General features: G+C 43.8%; 1 protein-coding gene across 1 annotated transcript; it reads left to right on the plus strand.

The window, feature by feature from the left end:
* Window positions 1-5,393: 5,393 nt before the first annotated feature.
* On the plus strand, window positions 5,394-12,650 carry foxj1a (forkhead box J1a). Its single transcript, XM_029636515.2, has 3 exons — window positions 5,394-8,243; window positions 9,003-9,648; window positions 10,421-12,650. The coding sequence occupies exons 2-3, from the start codon at window positions 9,058-9,060 to the stop codon at window positions 11,267-11,269; spliced, it is 1,440 nt and encodes a 479-aa protein (XP_029492375.2). The 5' UTR covers window positions 5,394-8,243; window positions 9,003-9,057; the 3' UTR covers window positions 11,270-12,650.
* The last annotated feature ends 3,685 nt before the right edge of the window (window positions 12,651-16,335 follow it).

Here is a 16,335-nt window from a genome sequence, read left to right on the forward strand (position 1 = left end):
CTACATTGTAGAATAATAGGGAAGACATCAAAAATATGAAATAACACATGGAATCATGTAGTAACCAAAACATATATTTTATATTCTTCAAAGCAGCCACTGTTTGCCTTGATGACAGCTTTGCACACTCTTGACATTATGACCTTTATTTAACTAGTCAAGTCAGTTATGAACAAATTCTTATTTACAATGACGGCCTACCCCGGACAACGCTGGGCCAATTGTGTGCCGCCCTACTCCCAATCATGGCCAGATGTAGCCTGGATTTGAACCAGGGGGTAGGCCTCTTGCACTGAGATGCAGTATCTTAGACCACTTCGCCATTCAGGAGCCCAATTATCTCAACCAGCTTCACCTGGAATGCTTATCTAACAGTCTTGAAGGAGTTCCCACATATGCTGAGCACTTATTGGCTGCTTTTCCTTCACTCTGCGGTCCAACCCATCCTAAACAATCTCAATTGGGATGAGGTCAGGTGATTGTGGATGCCAGGTCATCTGATGCAGCACTCCATCACTCTTCTTCTTGTTCAAATAGCCCTTACACATCCTGGAGGTGTGTTGAGTCATTGTCCTGTTGAAAACAAATGATAGTCCCACTAAAAGCAAACCAGATGGGATGGCGTATTGCTGCAGAATGCTGTGGTAGCCATGTTGGTTAAGTGTGCCTTGAATTCTAAAATTCTAAATAAATCACAGTGTCACCACCAAAGCACCCCCACACCATCACAACTCCTCCTCCATGCTTCATGGTGGGAACAACACATGCAGAGATCGTCTGTTCACCTGGCCTGATTCATGCAGTCTCCACTGAACAGCTGATGTTGAGATGTGTCTGTTACTTGAAGCATTTATTTGGGCTGCAATTTCTGAGGTTGGTAACTGTAATGAACTTATCCTCTGCAGCAGAGGTAACTCTGGATCTTCCTTTCATGTGGTGGTCCTCATGCTAGCCAGTTTCATCATAACGCTTGATGGTTTTTGCGACTGCACTTGAAGAAACTTTCAAAGTTCTAGACATTTTCTGGATTGAATGGCCTTCATGTCTTAAAGTAATGATGGACTGTCATTTCACTTTTCTTATTTGAGCTGTTCTTGCCATAATTTGGACTTGGTCTATTACCAAATAGGGCTATCTTCTGTATACCACCCCTACCTTGTCATAACACAACTGATTGGCTCAAAAGCATTAAGAAGGAAAGAAATTCCACAAATTAACTTTGGCACACCTGTTAATTTAAATGCATTCCAGGTGACTACCTCATGAAGCTTGTTGAAAATGCCAAGAGTGTGCAAAGCTGTCATCAAGGCAAAGGGTGGCTACTTTGAAAAATCTCAAATATAAAATATATTTTGATTTGTTTAACACTTTTTAGGTGACTACATGATTCCATATGTGTAATTTCATAGTTTTGATGTCCACTATTATTCTACAATGTAGAAAATAGTAAAAATAAAGAAAAACCCTTGAATGAGTAGGTGTGTCCAAACTTTTGACTGGTAGAGTGTGTCAATCTACTATAGTAGATTGACTTCGGAAAGTAATCAGACCCCTTTACTTTTTCCACATTGTGTTATGTTATGGCCTTATTCTAAAATGTATTAAATAGTTTTTTCCCCCCTCATCAATCTACACACAATATCCCAAAATGATTTTTTTTTAAAAAATCCATAACTGTTTGCCAATTATTATTATTTTTAAATACGGAAATATCACATTTACATAAGTATTCTACCCTTTACTCAGTACTTTGTTGAAGCACCTTTGGCAACGATTACAGCATCGAATCTTCTTAGGTAAAACGCTACAAGCTTGGCACATCTGTATTTGGGGAGTTTCTCCCATTCTTCTCTGAAAATCCTGTCAAGCTCTGTCAGGTTGGATGGGGAGCATTGCTGCACAGCTATTTTCAGGTCTCTCCAGAGATGTTCGATCGGGTTCAAGTCCGGGGCTTTGGCTGAGCCACTCAAGGACATTCAGAGATTTGTCCTGAAGCCACTCTTGCGTTGTCTTGGCTGTGTGCATAGAGTCGTTGTCCTGTTGGAAGGTAAACCTTCGCCCAAGTCTGAGGTCCTGAGCGCTCTGGAGTAGGTTTTCATCATGGATCTCTCTGTACTTTGCTCTGTTTATCTTTGCCTCGATCCTGATTAGACTCCCAGTCCCTGTCGCTGAAAAACAACTCCACAGCATGATGCTGCCACCACCATGCTTCACCGTATAAATGGTGCCAGGTTTCCTCCAGACATGGCGCTTGGCATTCAGGATAAAGAGTTCAATCTTGGTTTCATCAGACCAGATAATCTTGTTTCTCATTGTCTGGGAGTCTTTAGGTGCCTTTTGGAAATCTCCAAGCGGGCTGACATGTGCCTTTTACTGAGGAGTGGATTCTGTCTGGCCACTCTACCATAAAGGCCTGATTGGTGGAGTGCTGCTTGTCCTTCTAGAAGATTCTCCCATCTGCACAAAGGAACAATAGAGCGCTGTCAGAGTGAGCTTTGGGTTCTTGTTCACCTCCCTGACCAAGGTCCTTCTCCCCCGATTGTTCAGTTTGGCTGGGCGGCCAGCTCTAGGAAGAGTCTTGGTGGTTCCAAACTTCTTCCATTTAAGAATGATGGAGGCCACTGTGTTCTTGGGGACCTTCAATGCTGCAGACATTTTTTGGTACCCTACCCCAGATCTGTACCTCAACACAATCCTGTCTCTGAGTTCTACGGACAATTCCTTCGACCTCATGTCTTGGTTTTTGCTCCTTCTGTTCACCTGATTTAGAATTCCTCACAATCAAATGTAGACCGCATTATCTTCCAAGAGAATTCTCTTCGATTATAATCACAGCCGTATATATCCCCCCCCCAAGCAGACACATCGATGGCTCTGAACGAACTTTATTTAACTCTTTGCAAACTGGAAACCATTTATCCGGAGGCTGCATTCATTGTAGCTGGGGATTTTAACAAAGCTAATCTGAAAACAAGACTCCCTAAATTTTATCAGCATATCGATTGCGCAACCAGGGGTGGTAAAACCTTGGATCATTGTTACTCTAACTTCCGCGACGCATATAAGGCCCTGCCCCGCCCCCCTTTCGGAAAAGCTGACCACGACTCAATTTTGTTGATCCCTGCCTACAGGCAGAAACTTAAACAAGAGGCTCCCACGCTGAGGTCTGTCCAACGCTGGTCAGACCAAGCTGACTCCACACTCCAAGACTGCTTCCATCACGTGGACTGGGACATGTTTCGTATTGCGTCAGATGAAAATATTGACGAATACGCTGATTCGGTGTGCGAGTTCATTAGAACGTGCGTCGAAGATGTCGTTCCCATAGCAACGATAAAAACATTCCCAAACCAGAAACCGTGGATTGATGGCAGCATTCGCGTGAAACTGAAAGCGCGAACCACTGCTTTTAATCAGGGCAAGGTGTCTGGTAACATGTCCGAATATAAACAATGCAGCTATTCCCTCCGCAAGGCTATTAAACAAGCTAAGCGTCAGTACAGAGACAAAGTGGAATCTCAATTCAATGGCTCAGACACAAGAGGCATGTGGCAGGGTCTACAGTCAATCACGGACTACAAGAAGAAACCCAGCCCAGTCACGGACCAGGATGTCTTGCTCCCAGGCAGACTAAATAACTTTTTTGCCCGCTTTGAGGACAATACAGTGCCACTGACACGGCCTGCAACGAAAACATGCGGTCTCTCCTTCACTGCAGCCGAGGTGAGTAAGACATTTAAACGTGTTAACCCTCGCAAGGCTGCAGGCCCAGACGGCATCCCCAGCCGCGCCCTCAGAGCATGCGCAGACCAGCTGGCCGGTGTGTTTACGGACATATTCAATCAATCCCTATACCAGTCTGCTGTTCCCACATGCTTCAAGAGGGCCACCATTGTTCCTGTTCCCAAGAAAGCTAAGGTAACTGAGCTAAACGACTACCGCCCCGTAGCACTCACTTCCGTCATCATGAAGTGCTTTGAGAGACTAGTCAAGGACCATATCACCTCCACCCTACCTGACACCCTAGACCCACTCCAATTTGCTTACCGCCCAAATAGGTCCACAGACGATGCAATCTCAACCACACTGCACACTGCCTAACCCACCTGGACAAGAGGAATACCTATGTGAGAATGCTGTTCATCGACTACAGCTCGGCATTCAACACCATAGTACCCTCCAAGCTCGTCATCAAGCTCGAGACCCTGGGTCTCGACCCCGCCCTGTGCAACTGGGTACTGGACTTCCTGACGGGCCGCCCCCAGGTGGTGAGGGTAGGCAACAACATCTCCTCCCCGCTGATCCTCAACACGGGGCCCCACAAGGGTGCGTTCTGAGCCCTCTCCTGTACTCCCTGTTCACCCACGACTGCGTGGCCACGCACGCCTCCAACTCAATCATCAAGTTTGCGGACGACACAACAGTGGTAGGCTTGATTACCAACAACGACGAGACGGCCTACAGGGAGGAGGTGAGGGCCCTCGGAGTGTGGTGTCAGGAAAATAACCTCACACTCAACGTCAACAAAACTAAGGAGATGATTGTGGACTTCAGGAAACAGCAGAGGGAACACCCCCTATCCACATCGATGGAACAGTAGTGGAGAGGGTAGCAAGTTTTAAGTTCCTCGGCATACACATCACAGACAAACTGAATTGGTCCACTCACACTGACAGCGTCGTGAAGAAGGCGCAGCAGCGCCTCTTCAACCTCAGGAGGCTGAAGAAATTCGGCTTGTCACCAAAAGCACTCACAAACTTCTACAGATGCACAATCGAGAGCATCCTGGCGGGCTGTATCACCGCCTGGTACGGCAACTGCTCCGCCCTCAACCGTAAGGCTCTCCAGAGGGTAGTGAGGTCTGCACAACGCATCACCGGGGGCAAACTACCTGCCCTCCAGGACACCTACACCACCCGATGTTACAGGAAGGCCATAAAGATCATCAAGGACATCAACCACCCGAACCACTGCCTGTTCACCCCGCTATCATCCAGAAGGCGAGGTCAGTACAGGTGCATCAAAGCTGGGACTGAGAGACTGAAAAACAGCTTCTATCTCAAGGCTATCAGACTGTTAAACAGCCACCATTGAGTGGCTGCTGCCTACACACTGTCATTGACACTGACCCAACTCCAGCCACTTTAATAATGGGAATTGATGGGAAATGATGTAAATATATCACTAGCCACTTTAAACAATGCTACCTTATATAATGTTACTTACCCTACATTATTCATCTCATATGCATACGTATATACTGTACTCTACATCATCGACTGCATCCTTATGTAATACATGTATCACTAGCCACTTTAACTATGCCACTTTGTTTACTTTGTCTACATACTCATCTCATATGTATATACTGTACTCGATACCATCTACTGTTTGCTGCTCTGTACCATCACTCACTCATATATCCTTATGTACATATTCTTTATCCCCTTACACTGTGTATAAGACAGTAGTTTTAGAATTGTTAGTTAGATTACTTGTTGGTTATCACTGCATTGTCGGAACTAGAAGCACAAGCATTTCGCTACACTCGCATTAACATCTGCTAACCATGTGTATGTGACAAATAAAATTTGATTTGATTTGATTTGACATGCACTGTCAACTGTGGGACCTTGTATAGACAGGCGTGTGCCATTCCAAATCATGTCCAATCAATTGAATTTACCAAAGGTGGACTCTAATCAAGTTGTAGAAACATCTCAAGGATGATCAATGGAAGCAGGATGCACCTGAGCTCAATTTCGATTCTCACAGCAAAGGGTCTGAATGCTTATGTAGATAAGGTATTTCTGGTTTTGTAGATTTAATACATTTGCAAAAATGTATATATATTTTTTTCACTTTGTCATTATGGGGTATTGTGCGTAGATTGCTGATGTTTTTATTTATTTAATCCATTTTAGAAAACAGCTGTAACAAAACATTTTTGGGGAAAAGTCAAGGGTTCTGAATACTTTCTGAGGGCACTGTATATGTATATTTGGTTTTTGATTTTATTGAGAACACTTTTTTTCAGAACACAAATTATTACACTACACAAATAAATATTTTGGGGATTTAAAGAAAGTACATCAAACTTTTTAATAAATGTGATATTTTCTATTTGTTCAAAAATCTCAATTGGGCTGTTGGAACAGAGCTACACTGTCATTTTCTATGATCTAGCTCCATCTCCTGTCAATGGAAACGCATTGTCACAAACCCTAACGTTTGCCTGAGTAAAATTCGAGGAGAGAAGTTTATTTTGTGATGTGATGCAAGTCATTCTTATACAGGGGGATTAAACATTCAATATCTCAGATGTTGATCATGTTTGAGTAATGAAAATGTCTAAAACCTGTATGAATTCAAAAAATCTGTGGCCTATGCATATTTATTTTGTGTGTCTATGTCCATAGGTGGCTGTTTACTAAACTCATATGCATCAGGTTTAGTTTCCCAATAATTCACTTTTTGTTACAGTTTATCTTGTTTGAGCTGATGATTGATGATAGCAATAAAGACTGTAGTTGTGCTGAGGTTTGTTGGGCATTCCCCAGCTTTGTCCAGCTGTGACTCTGCCAAATTCATTGGTGTCTAATCTCTGGCCCTTCCCTATTTTCCAGACAGACCTCAACTCATCTCCCTGTCAGCATTACTGTGATTGGCTGCTCGCTATTCTGACCTCTGACTTCTCCTCAAGGTGGGCAGAGGAGGAGGGCCGGGGGCTGGTTCAGAATCTGACATGAACAATCAGGTCTGGTCAGAACACCAGCCCTACAGGGCCCAACAATGGACTGTGGATTTCGCGGTTGAGTGGCAAAAAGGGTCGACTGGTACTAAGAGAAAGTACTCAGGAACTGGCCCTGATCCTATCCTCCATCACTCTCTCTCTCTCTCTTTGTCAGACTGGATTGATCTCGCTGATTGGTCTGTTGTTTTTTCCTTGTCTGCCCTCCCAAACTTGGTAGAGAGTGCTAGGTACACGAGAGTTTTGCCCTTGGTGTAGGCTACATGTATGGTACAATTTCTAATCTGTGATTGATTCATTTTTGTAGTCATTTTTACCATATGACGGCAACAAGTCATGATGATGGAGGATTATACAATCATAACTGGTTATGATTGAATGAATTAGCGCCCCTGCGATAGGGTCTTGGAACTTGGATGCACCCTTTGGACATCCAGGAGGGTGTGCGTCTGTGAAGGAATGTACTTTTGTTAATAAGACAGAAAAGGAAAAAAAGAGAAACAAAAAGTTTGGCCCCTTTGGATGCTCTATTAGTGTGGCTGAGTGGTTTCCTGAGACTCTTGACAAAAGCAACTGTAAAGCAAAAAAAAAGGCTTCCTCATCTCTTGAGTTCTGTCTCCACTCCAGAGCTGGATGTCTGCTTTTTTGTTTATAATTTTTTTGACAACTCTTTCTCAGAACTGGGTCAAACACTCCAAAATGTCTTATCTTCAATGCCACTCAGAGTTTACTCTCTGCTCCTCATTGCCTTTCTCTGCAAAGTTTAGGATGAACAATTCATGTACAATTTTTTGGGACAAAAAAACCCCAGATTTTTTATTTCCAGAGTTCACTTCCAAAAGTTGCTGCAAAGCCCCATTGTCTGCAAGGTATTGAGTTAAATACCCTACTCAAATGAATATAAATATATATTGTATTATTATACCAACTCAATCTGCTTGAACATTTAGATAATGTCTATTTATGCTGCATGTCAAAACCGTTCCATTCAACACATTTAGTAAATTTCCATTTTCCATTTAAACTCATCTGGTGGGCTAAAGATCAATATGATTTGTAAAAAATAAATAAAATACAAAAACCTATGTCCTTCCAACTCCCTTTTGGGGCACAAGACTTACAAGATTTACTTGCGTGACGAACAAACCTGAGTGAGACTGATTAAAAATGAAGCACTATAGCAACAACCAAGCCAATAGTCGAACGGGAAGCTGTTTACAAGGGGGGTACCGTTTCTATGGTTGCCGGACAAACCTCCTGCACCAGGTATTAAACTGCCCCCGGAGAGATCCTTAGCCGCTGCCACCGTTATAAAGACCTGTTTTTGAGACGTTGAATTGAACAAGCGCGCATCAGAGCGCCAAAGACATCTTGAGGTATTTTTTCATACATTTTCAACAGGTGCAAATCCTCAAGGCTAAAGTGAGATTAATAATTTATCAATTGGCCATTTGGATTGTAAGGTATTTTCTCAGCAGTATATCAGATCAAGGTAAGTTTGCATGTTTTTACATTATATTTATTTTAAAAATTAAAACATATTATAATGAAGTAGGTTATCATTAAATTGTAGCAAATTATTATTGATATCTTGCCATAAAATACAAAGCTGTTAATTGTAACTATTGTAAGGCTTTGTTGTAAAGTTAAATTACCAGCTAGCTATAAGCATCTTCATATTTTTTCAAAAAAAAATAAATGATTTGGCACAATTCATTAATTTGTCAATAGCCTACTCTATTTGATCACGTTGAGTAGTTTATCATAAATTCACTCGACATATATGAGTTTATAACAGTGCCTTTGTCTCAGCCTTTTGTGGAGAGTCCCGTTTTATGGCTATAAACTATTATGTGTAGATAGGTAGCGCAGTCTAGCCTACCTATCACTTTTCGCAAAGGTTCTATGACCTCCAGACAGTCAACATCGGAACCAGTGAGAATAAACATTGCAGGTCTTTCGCACATCATTTCATTAATAACAGTCTTTATTCTGGGATTACAAACCCATGCACTCCTTTTGTTAAGCAGTTTCTAATCAAATATCAACATTTGAAAGATCTCAACTACATGCAGCTATTGTTCCTACAATTTGTTTCCCTACAAGTCACTGAATAGAACGTGCCATTACCACAGAGATAAACTATTTCAATTTACTACCTGACATGCCTCAAAGGGCTCTGTTTTCAAATAGGGCTATCATTGTCCTTTTCAGCTTTGTTCATGTCGGGTGTATATTTTCTCCTTGTCAGGCTGTTGTCTGGTGGTATAGGGGTGAGCGTTAGCCATCGGAGCGGAGGGAGGACCATGCTGTCTCTAAGCTGTGCAGACCCCTGGCCCGAGGGCTCGGTGGGGCTGGAGGAGGAAGTGGTGACTGCCGCTGCTCATTCTGAGGAGCTGGACCTGGACGACAGCTCAGTCTCAGCAGGCTCCAGCAGCACTGGGGGCTCTGACAACCTGGATGACAGCCTGACCAGCCTGCAGTGGCTGCAGGAGTTCTCTATTCTCAATGCCAATGGGCCTCAACAGGCTCCTCTCTCCACTCACCACCAGCCTCACTTCTTCGGCCATCAGCAGCTGGGCTCTGAGGCTCCCGCTTCCCCTCTGGCTGGTGACCCTGCATCCATAGGCATGCCCCTCACCCCAGGCAAGCCCACAGCAGCAGCCTATTGTAGGATGCTGTCCCTGTCAGCCCTCCCTAGCCTGGTGGCCCATGGTCACTGCCCCGATGAGGTGGACTACAAGACAAACCCTCATATCAAACCCCCTTACTCCTACGCCACACTCATCTGTATGGCCATGCAGGCCAGCAAGAAGACCAAGATCACCCTCTCCTGCATCTACAAGTGGATCACTGACAACTTCTGCTACTTCCGCCATGCTGACCCCACCTGGCAGGTAAATGTTGCTAACACCCACACACACACTTGAAAATGGCTCTAATAGGATGCTTTAGACTAGGTCCTGTGAGAGGCTCTCAGTCACGTTCGTAACTTGACTATGTCTCGAGCAGCCAGATAGTGAGAGACAGAGAGAGAGAGTCCTCTTCAGCATCTGCGACAGAGGGCTCTGTGTGTTTTGGAGTGGGGCCAAGATGCAGCTGTGTTTTTCTTTAACAGGAACGAGTAAGAGCACAGATCTCCCGTAACTTACAAAGATTGTAGCAAATACTGCCTTGGACTTCCCCTTACTTGGCAGTGGGCATCTTGCTTAAGAAGACTTCATCCCCCACAACACACATTTTAGTGCGTGTGTGTTTTTAAACCCATTACATTATTTTTCAGAAATAGCTCCCAGGTTTTCTGCTTGAGCAACGAGAGGCAATGGGGGAGTATGGGGAGGGGCAGTATGGCATCAAAAGTGCAGATTCCCCCTCAAAGGGAATAAATTATCTGGAAAAAGTTTAATTTGCTGGATAAATGATTAATTAAGTCGTTAGCCATACTCCCCAGGTCCAGAAGTTATACTAATTTCCTGAGCATTCTGTTATTGTAAGCCAGTGCATGGGGCAGATAATATTTAACAAAGGTCAGCAGGTCACTAGTTGGGGGGGGCAGTGTTGAGCACCTGGTAAGGCTGAATGCAAGGGTACACAAGCTAATATATTTGATGGAGCAGGACTGAATGTGTACTGCCATGTCAATCCTGTCCCCCTCATGCGCTATTTCAGAACTCCATCCGGCACAACCTGTCTCTGAACAAGTGTTTCATCAAGGTTCCGCGGCAGAAGGATGAGCCAGGGAAGGGGGGCTTCTGGAAGATTGATCCCCAGTACGCAGAGCGCCTCCTCAATGGGGCCTACAAGAAGAGGCGGATGCCCCCTGTCCAGATCAACCCTGCCCTGCAGAACAGGCTTAGGGCCAACCCCCAGCCCCTGCCCAGGGGCCTCTGTAACTCCACAGGCAGCCAGAGTGGGCTGTGTGTCAATCCAGAGGCTCAGCAGCTCCTCAGAGAGTTTGAAGAGGCCACTGGAGCCGACCAGAACTGGGACCCCTGTCTGGCCGAAGGCACCATGCTGGGGGCATGGCCCATAAGAAAGGGAGGCCCTGGACACAAGAGGAAACACCCACTGGGCTCCAGGACTGCCATGGTCAAAGTCCCCTGGCGCTCCAGCTCTCCTTTGCTGTCTTTGGAGGAGTATAGGGAACTGGGCTCCCTGAAGGGGAACTTTGACTGGGACGCCCTCCTGGATTCTGCACTGAGTGGGGAACTGAGTCTGGACGGAGGGGGTCCACTGAGCCCCATCCCCCAGGAGGAGGACCTGATGGTGCGGGGGACCCACATCTGCCCCCTTGAGGCCCCCGCGGGGACAGCAGACAGCAGCCACGTGCTGGCGGAGACCCAGAGGAGCAGCGGAGCAGACTTTGAGGAGACGTTCCTGGCTACAGCATTCCTGCAGAGCCCCTGGCCAGAGGAAGAGGAGCAGGGATCTACCAACTTCCTGTGCAGCTCCACAGTCAACCTGGAGCAGCTCTTTGACCTGGGAGATTCCCTCGGAGGGACCTCAGCAGTAAGATAGAGTATCTTCTCTAAAGACATGCTCACCAATTCTTTGGCCTCCAAGACTCTTACTGTGATGATGACACTACTAGATTATTGTTTAAAAAGAGAGGCACCACATGAACTAAATGGACCTTTTACACATGCATGTGTTTAAGATTTCTAGATGATGTTTTTTGAAATTGGTACAATAATGGATGACATCATTAATGCCTACAGAGCAAAAATGCCACAATGAACTACAGTATTCTAAATGATTACTGGACAAAAACTATATCAAACCTACTGTTGGGACCATGACTTTGGATAATAGACATTATCAATAAGACTTCGCCCACAGAGAAACAAAATATTCCTGTCTGAGGACAGGAAAACCACCAATATGTCTTTGTTTACATTCTGAATATATATGTGGTATTGCATGGATTGCAGGTTGACGTGGATAGAGGAATTGTCATGCAGGCACAAGGTGACCAACAGAACATTGGAATCAACATTTTAGAAATTTCTTTTATTTTGCATTAGATGAAATTACAAAGTAAGACTTTACAGTGACTGTACTCTTTGAAAGTTATGGACAGTTTCGAGATGCAAGGCCAGCAGCTAATGATGAGTTGAGGTGTTGTACCTGACAGTGATGCAACGTTTTAGCTGCTTAAGAATAGGTGGTTTAGCATGCTGAATATTTCATAAAGGTTTAGATGAATCCACCTCACAGGGAATACTATTATTTGTTGTGAAGATCTCTTATTATTGTTTAGGAATTAAAATGATCACAATGCTGATGCATACTAAAATCCCAGAGAAGGTTATGGAATGTATGCATCAGACTTCAGGAATTTCGGTCCTGTACTGAATTTTCTACTGAAATGCTGAATGTCTGACTTTTAACGCTCTGTGGATGCATTTGGATGAAATTCTGAAACTAGTGTCTATTTAATATCAATATACAATATCTGTAACTGAAGTGAAAGGAATACTATGATGATCAATGAAGAGATATTTGCCAAATTACTACTAATTAGAAGAGTTTTTAGACTTAAAATGGTTTTATGTGTGGGGTTTTCTATAATGACTACTTTCTGAATGCATTCTTTGAATAATGATCTTTTCACTTTAACTAAATGTATGCAGAACCATTTTAAACAGGTTGTTTTTAGCAAGCTTAGGATTGTCATATTATCAGCAGAGTGTACATTTATATTTAATAATCATTAATTCAACTAATTTCAGTAAGTTAACCAGTTACAGAGAGCAGTAGAGGACAGATCTGGATGTCGTAAAGACAAGTTCATTCCAATGCAGAATAGCTCAAGGCAAGCTTCTCCTTTGCAATGGTTTCAGTGGCTTGTCAATGAATACCCGACCTTCAGGTTAGATGTGCAAAGAACAACACTTGGGACAGAAGACCAGCAGTGTTTTTTCACCAAGGAAAGCTGATGGAGGCCTATTGTTCAACAGAAGGAGACAATGCAAAAATGATGACATAAACAAGCAGGAATTACATGAACAAATGTTGAGTTATGAGATACTCTCTTGTTTTGTTTCAAGTCTACCTTTACCTGGAAATTGCTTTGTCTTTCCTCTGGTCTTACTAAACCCAATCACATGGTTTCAAGACATGAGTGAGTGAGTCTTAAAGGTTGATTTATGGCACAAAAAATGGTCAATTTTGAAACAGACATGAGGTGTACCTTTGGTGGTTCGTCGAAAGTGTCATTCTGGTCATGCATCCCGCGACCGACGTAGTTTGTTAGCTAAGATAGCCACTTTAGCTAGCCAGTGACTCCTCCAGTGTGTTGATGTCATTTCACAGGAGTTGTGTTTGGAAAGAAGTTGTAGAGATCGGTAAGAAATGGCCCTTCTGTAGCCAAATATCTTATTCAGAAATTGTGGTTGTGTTTTTAAGCATTAAATTACCTAGTATAATGGTGCATTGATCAGTTATACAGTTTAAAGCCACTATTTGTGTTTTTGCCCAAAGTCGACCTTTAACATGTATATTAAAATGTGCTAATAGTCGTTATCTTGCAGAATAACTACTCCTGGTTTATTAGTGTTGTAAATCCACCATGAAGTCTGAAAGTGCAATCAATGTACAGTGAGTGATACTTGGTCTATTTTACATTACATTGAAGGGTAGTAATGCAGTTTACCTAGTCAGACCCAGTTCATGGTTTAATGTGTGGTACGGTATGAATACATTTTGATGGAAGGAAACTCCTCCTTTAAAAGTGATTAACTACTATATTTTGTCAGTTGTGTATTAGCTCTTCCAAAACACTTGTCATCCAAGTTGACCCTATTGGCATCATACCTCAAGATTTATTTTTATTTTTTATGAAGATATGCATTCATGTGTGCATTCATACTCTGTTTATTTTTCTGTTTTTCCTTGACAATAAAAAAACCCTTCAAACTTGAATGAGTTTACATTAATTTTTAATCTGGGTGCGGTGCTTTTGAAGATTTCTAGCTGTCTTTTTCTCCTGTCTCTATTTTGTCTCTGTATATTCCTGATTCCACCCCATTAGTGTGTCTTCTGTGTGTGTGTGTCGGTGTGATTTACGCTGGCCTTTTCCTGCTCATCTCTTTTCGGGGTGACTGTGCTCAGGCAGTGGATTGGGGTCTTTCTCTGGCTTTTGTCTGTGCTCAGTCAGACACTTGTCCCCCCCAGGGCTCTGCTCTGTGCTCCTCTCACTGGGTCAGTGTGGGGTCTAACAGGAACAAGTGTCCCACACCTCCATATATCCCTATCCTGTCTGTTCTGGACCACACCGTCTCTCTCTACTTGTGAAGATTAGCTAAGTACCATGTTCAGGGAACTTTATGAATATTTCCCTGTGGTGTTTTCAAATGAAGCCCGGTGTATAGCTAGCGTGTCATGGTGTAAAGACTGGGACTGTCTTTACCACAAGAATGTCTCATGTGGTAATCAGGAAAAAGTTGGAGCACACAGGTGAGAAATCCTATACCTCTGTATGGTGGACTGGACACCCAACCCTCCACGGGAAGGGTACGGTTCTCCATCTCCATCCGTGGTGCTCTCTGCTTGGGAAAGGAGAGCTGACAGTCTGAGTTAGCCTTCTCCCCCAGCCCAGCTCCACAGAGGCCCCCTGGACAGCAGTTATTACATGGTACAGTTGTCTGTCCAGGTGGAGTGCAGGGTTCATAATTATAATGTGACAGGCTGGTTAGATGAGAGGCTGTTGGTAACATGATGCAGCCATTCTTCCCCAACCCTGCTGATGGCTGCAGGTAAGGAGAGCTCCCTGGTGAAATGCTAACCCTCCCTGCCACTCACTCGCTTGTCCCAACCCAGGAACGCTCCAAACTGAAAGTGCAAAAAGGCAACAACAGGAAAATGTGAATAACCAGTTATTCATTATTCTGTCAAGGGACAGCAAAGCCAGACGTATCTTAGAGGTGTAAAAAGATACATGTGCAAAGCTTCCATTTGTTTTAGGTGATAAGCAAAAATGTAGTGAAAAACAAGTAGGAAAAGGAGAAGATCTTTTTTTAAATAAAAAGAAACATCCAGCTAGTTTAACAAGAGGACCCGACCCAGGAGGTCACAAACTGAAGAACATATCAGCCACTAGAACGAGGGCACCAGGGCGTTGCCTTCACAATGTATTTCTCCACGTTGCCCCCACAACTCCATTGGTATTCAACCAGGCTGTGTACTGCAAAGGAGGGAGCGAGCCGCTGATGGCTTGGGCAGCTCTACTCGTGAGTTCAGCTTATCCATCGGCTCCAGAAAAGAGGGAAAAAGGGAAAAGTGTTAAGAAGAGAGGGGGAATACATCTTTTTTATCACACGGCCAATGAAAGGCTGGTCTCCGGGGTAACTGCTGGTGCCATTGTTATGTAGACTGGAGGGAGAATGGGAGAGTGTATGTTACTGGTCCCTGCAAGGCCCAGGGAGGGGTTGATTAGGGTTGTGGACGGATGGTGTGGAAAGAGAGGGAGGTGGACAGCCCGCTCAGATTTATTATAGTGGCGGTGTCAGTCTTTGTAAAAGTGCACTTACCTCAGTAAAGTTAACCTCTACTCACACCCCCTTCTGGGTGGGGAGGAGGTGGATTCACAGTTTCTGCCTTAAAACACTGCACTGTCTTGTTCGTTTTCCCCCTTTAATACCCTGCCAGGGTATACTATGTATTGGAATAAGCCTCTTATGTTGTTCAGTCAAGTGAATGTCCTAGATAGTGCTCTGAATGGCCAATCATATGGGTAAAATAGATGCACTGTGCCATACACAGCCCTGACAAGATAAGTGGATCACAACAGCCCACTTTATTTTGTTCCGTATGCTGCTTGTTTTTCATCTCTGTTCAGTGGGTGTGTGGAGGCAGAAGTAAAAATGTGCCTTATCACATTTTCATTATGGTGCCTGAAAAATCAACAAGGTTACCACACACCATAAAACACATCAGAAAAGCCCTTAAGTTTTATGCTGTGCTTTTGTGTTGATTTTACTATGCTCTGAAACAACCTCTAGAAACACATGTTTCAGTACAGGTTCACTGCTGTGAAATGATACAAAATACTGGTAAAATAGGAATATGTCAAAGGTCAAATAGAATCAAAGTCAATATTAGGCTGATGCCAAATGTGTTTGATATGTTGAGGTCAGGCGAACGCTGTGGACCATTGTGAGAGGGATGTGTGGTGTGAGTGTGTATTTGGTGTGACAGTGTGTGTTTGTGTTCTCCTCTGCTGCAGCAGTGTGGGTCGATGTCTCTTTGTCAGTGAGACACAGGCAGAGGGGTAATCTGACATCCATCAGTGGCTTAGTGAGCAATACACACAGTGTGTAACCACAGGGAAACAATACCCAGGGAAACAGTGGGAGGGCCCAGCATTCATTACACAAGGCTGGGGAAGGTCTTTTGTAGGTGTTGAAGAAGACAGAATGAGACAGCAAATGATTCCAGTGACAAGGACATTTCTGGGGTTTTCCAGTAAACTTGAACCTTTTCCCCTATTGCTGAGAGAGGATGTTCCTAAGGGAGCTATCTTTCATAGAGGTTACTAAAAGAGGTTACTAAAACCAGCCAGTCAGTTTAAGGGTGCCACATTT

This window comes from Oncorhynchus nerka, linkage group LG21 (genome assembly GCF_034236695.1).
Source record: "Oncorhynchus nerka isolate Pitt River linkage group LG21, Oner_Uvic_2.0, whole genome shotgun sequence".
In the NCBI taxonomy this organism is placed as follows: Eukaryota; Metazoa; Chordata; class Actinopteri; order Salmoniformes; family Salmonidae; genus Oncorhynchus; species Oncorhynchus nerka.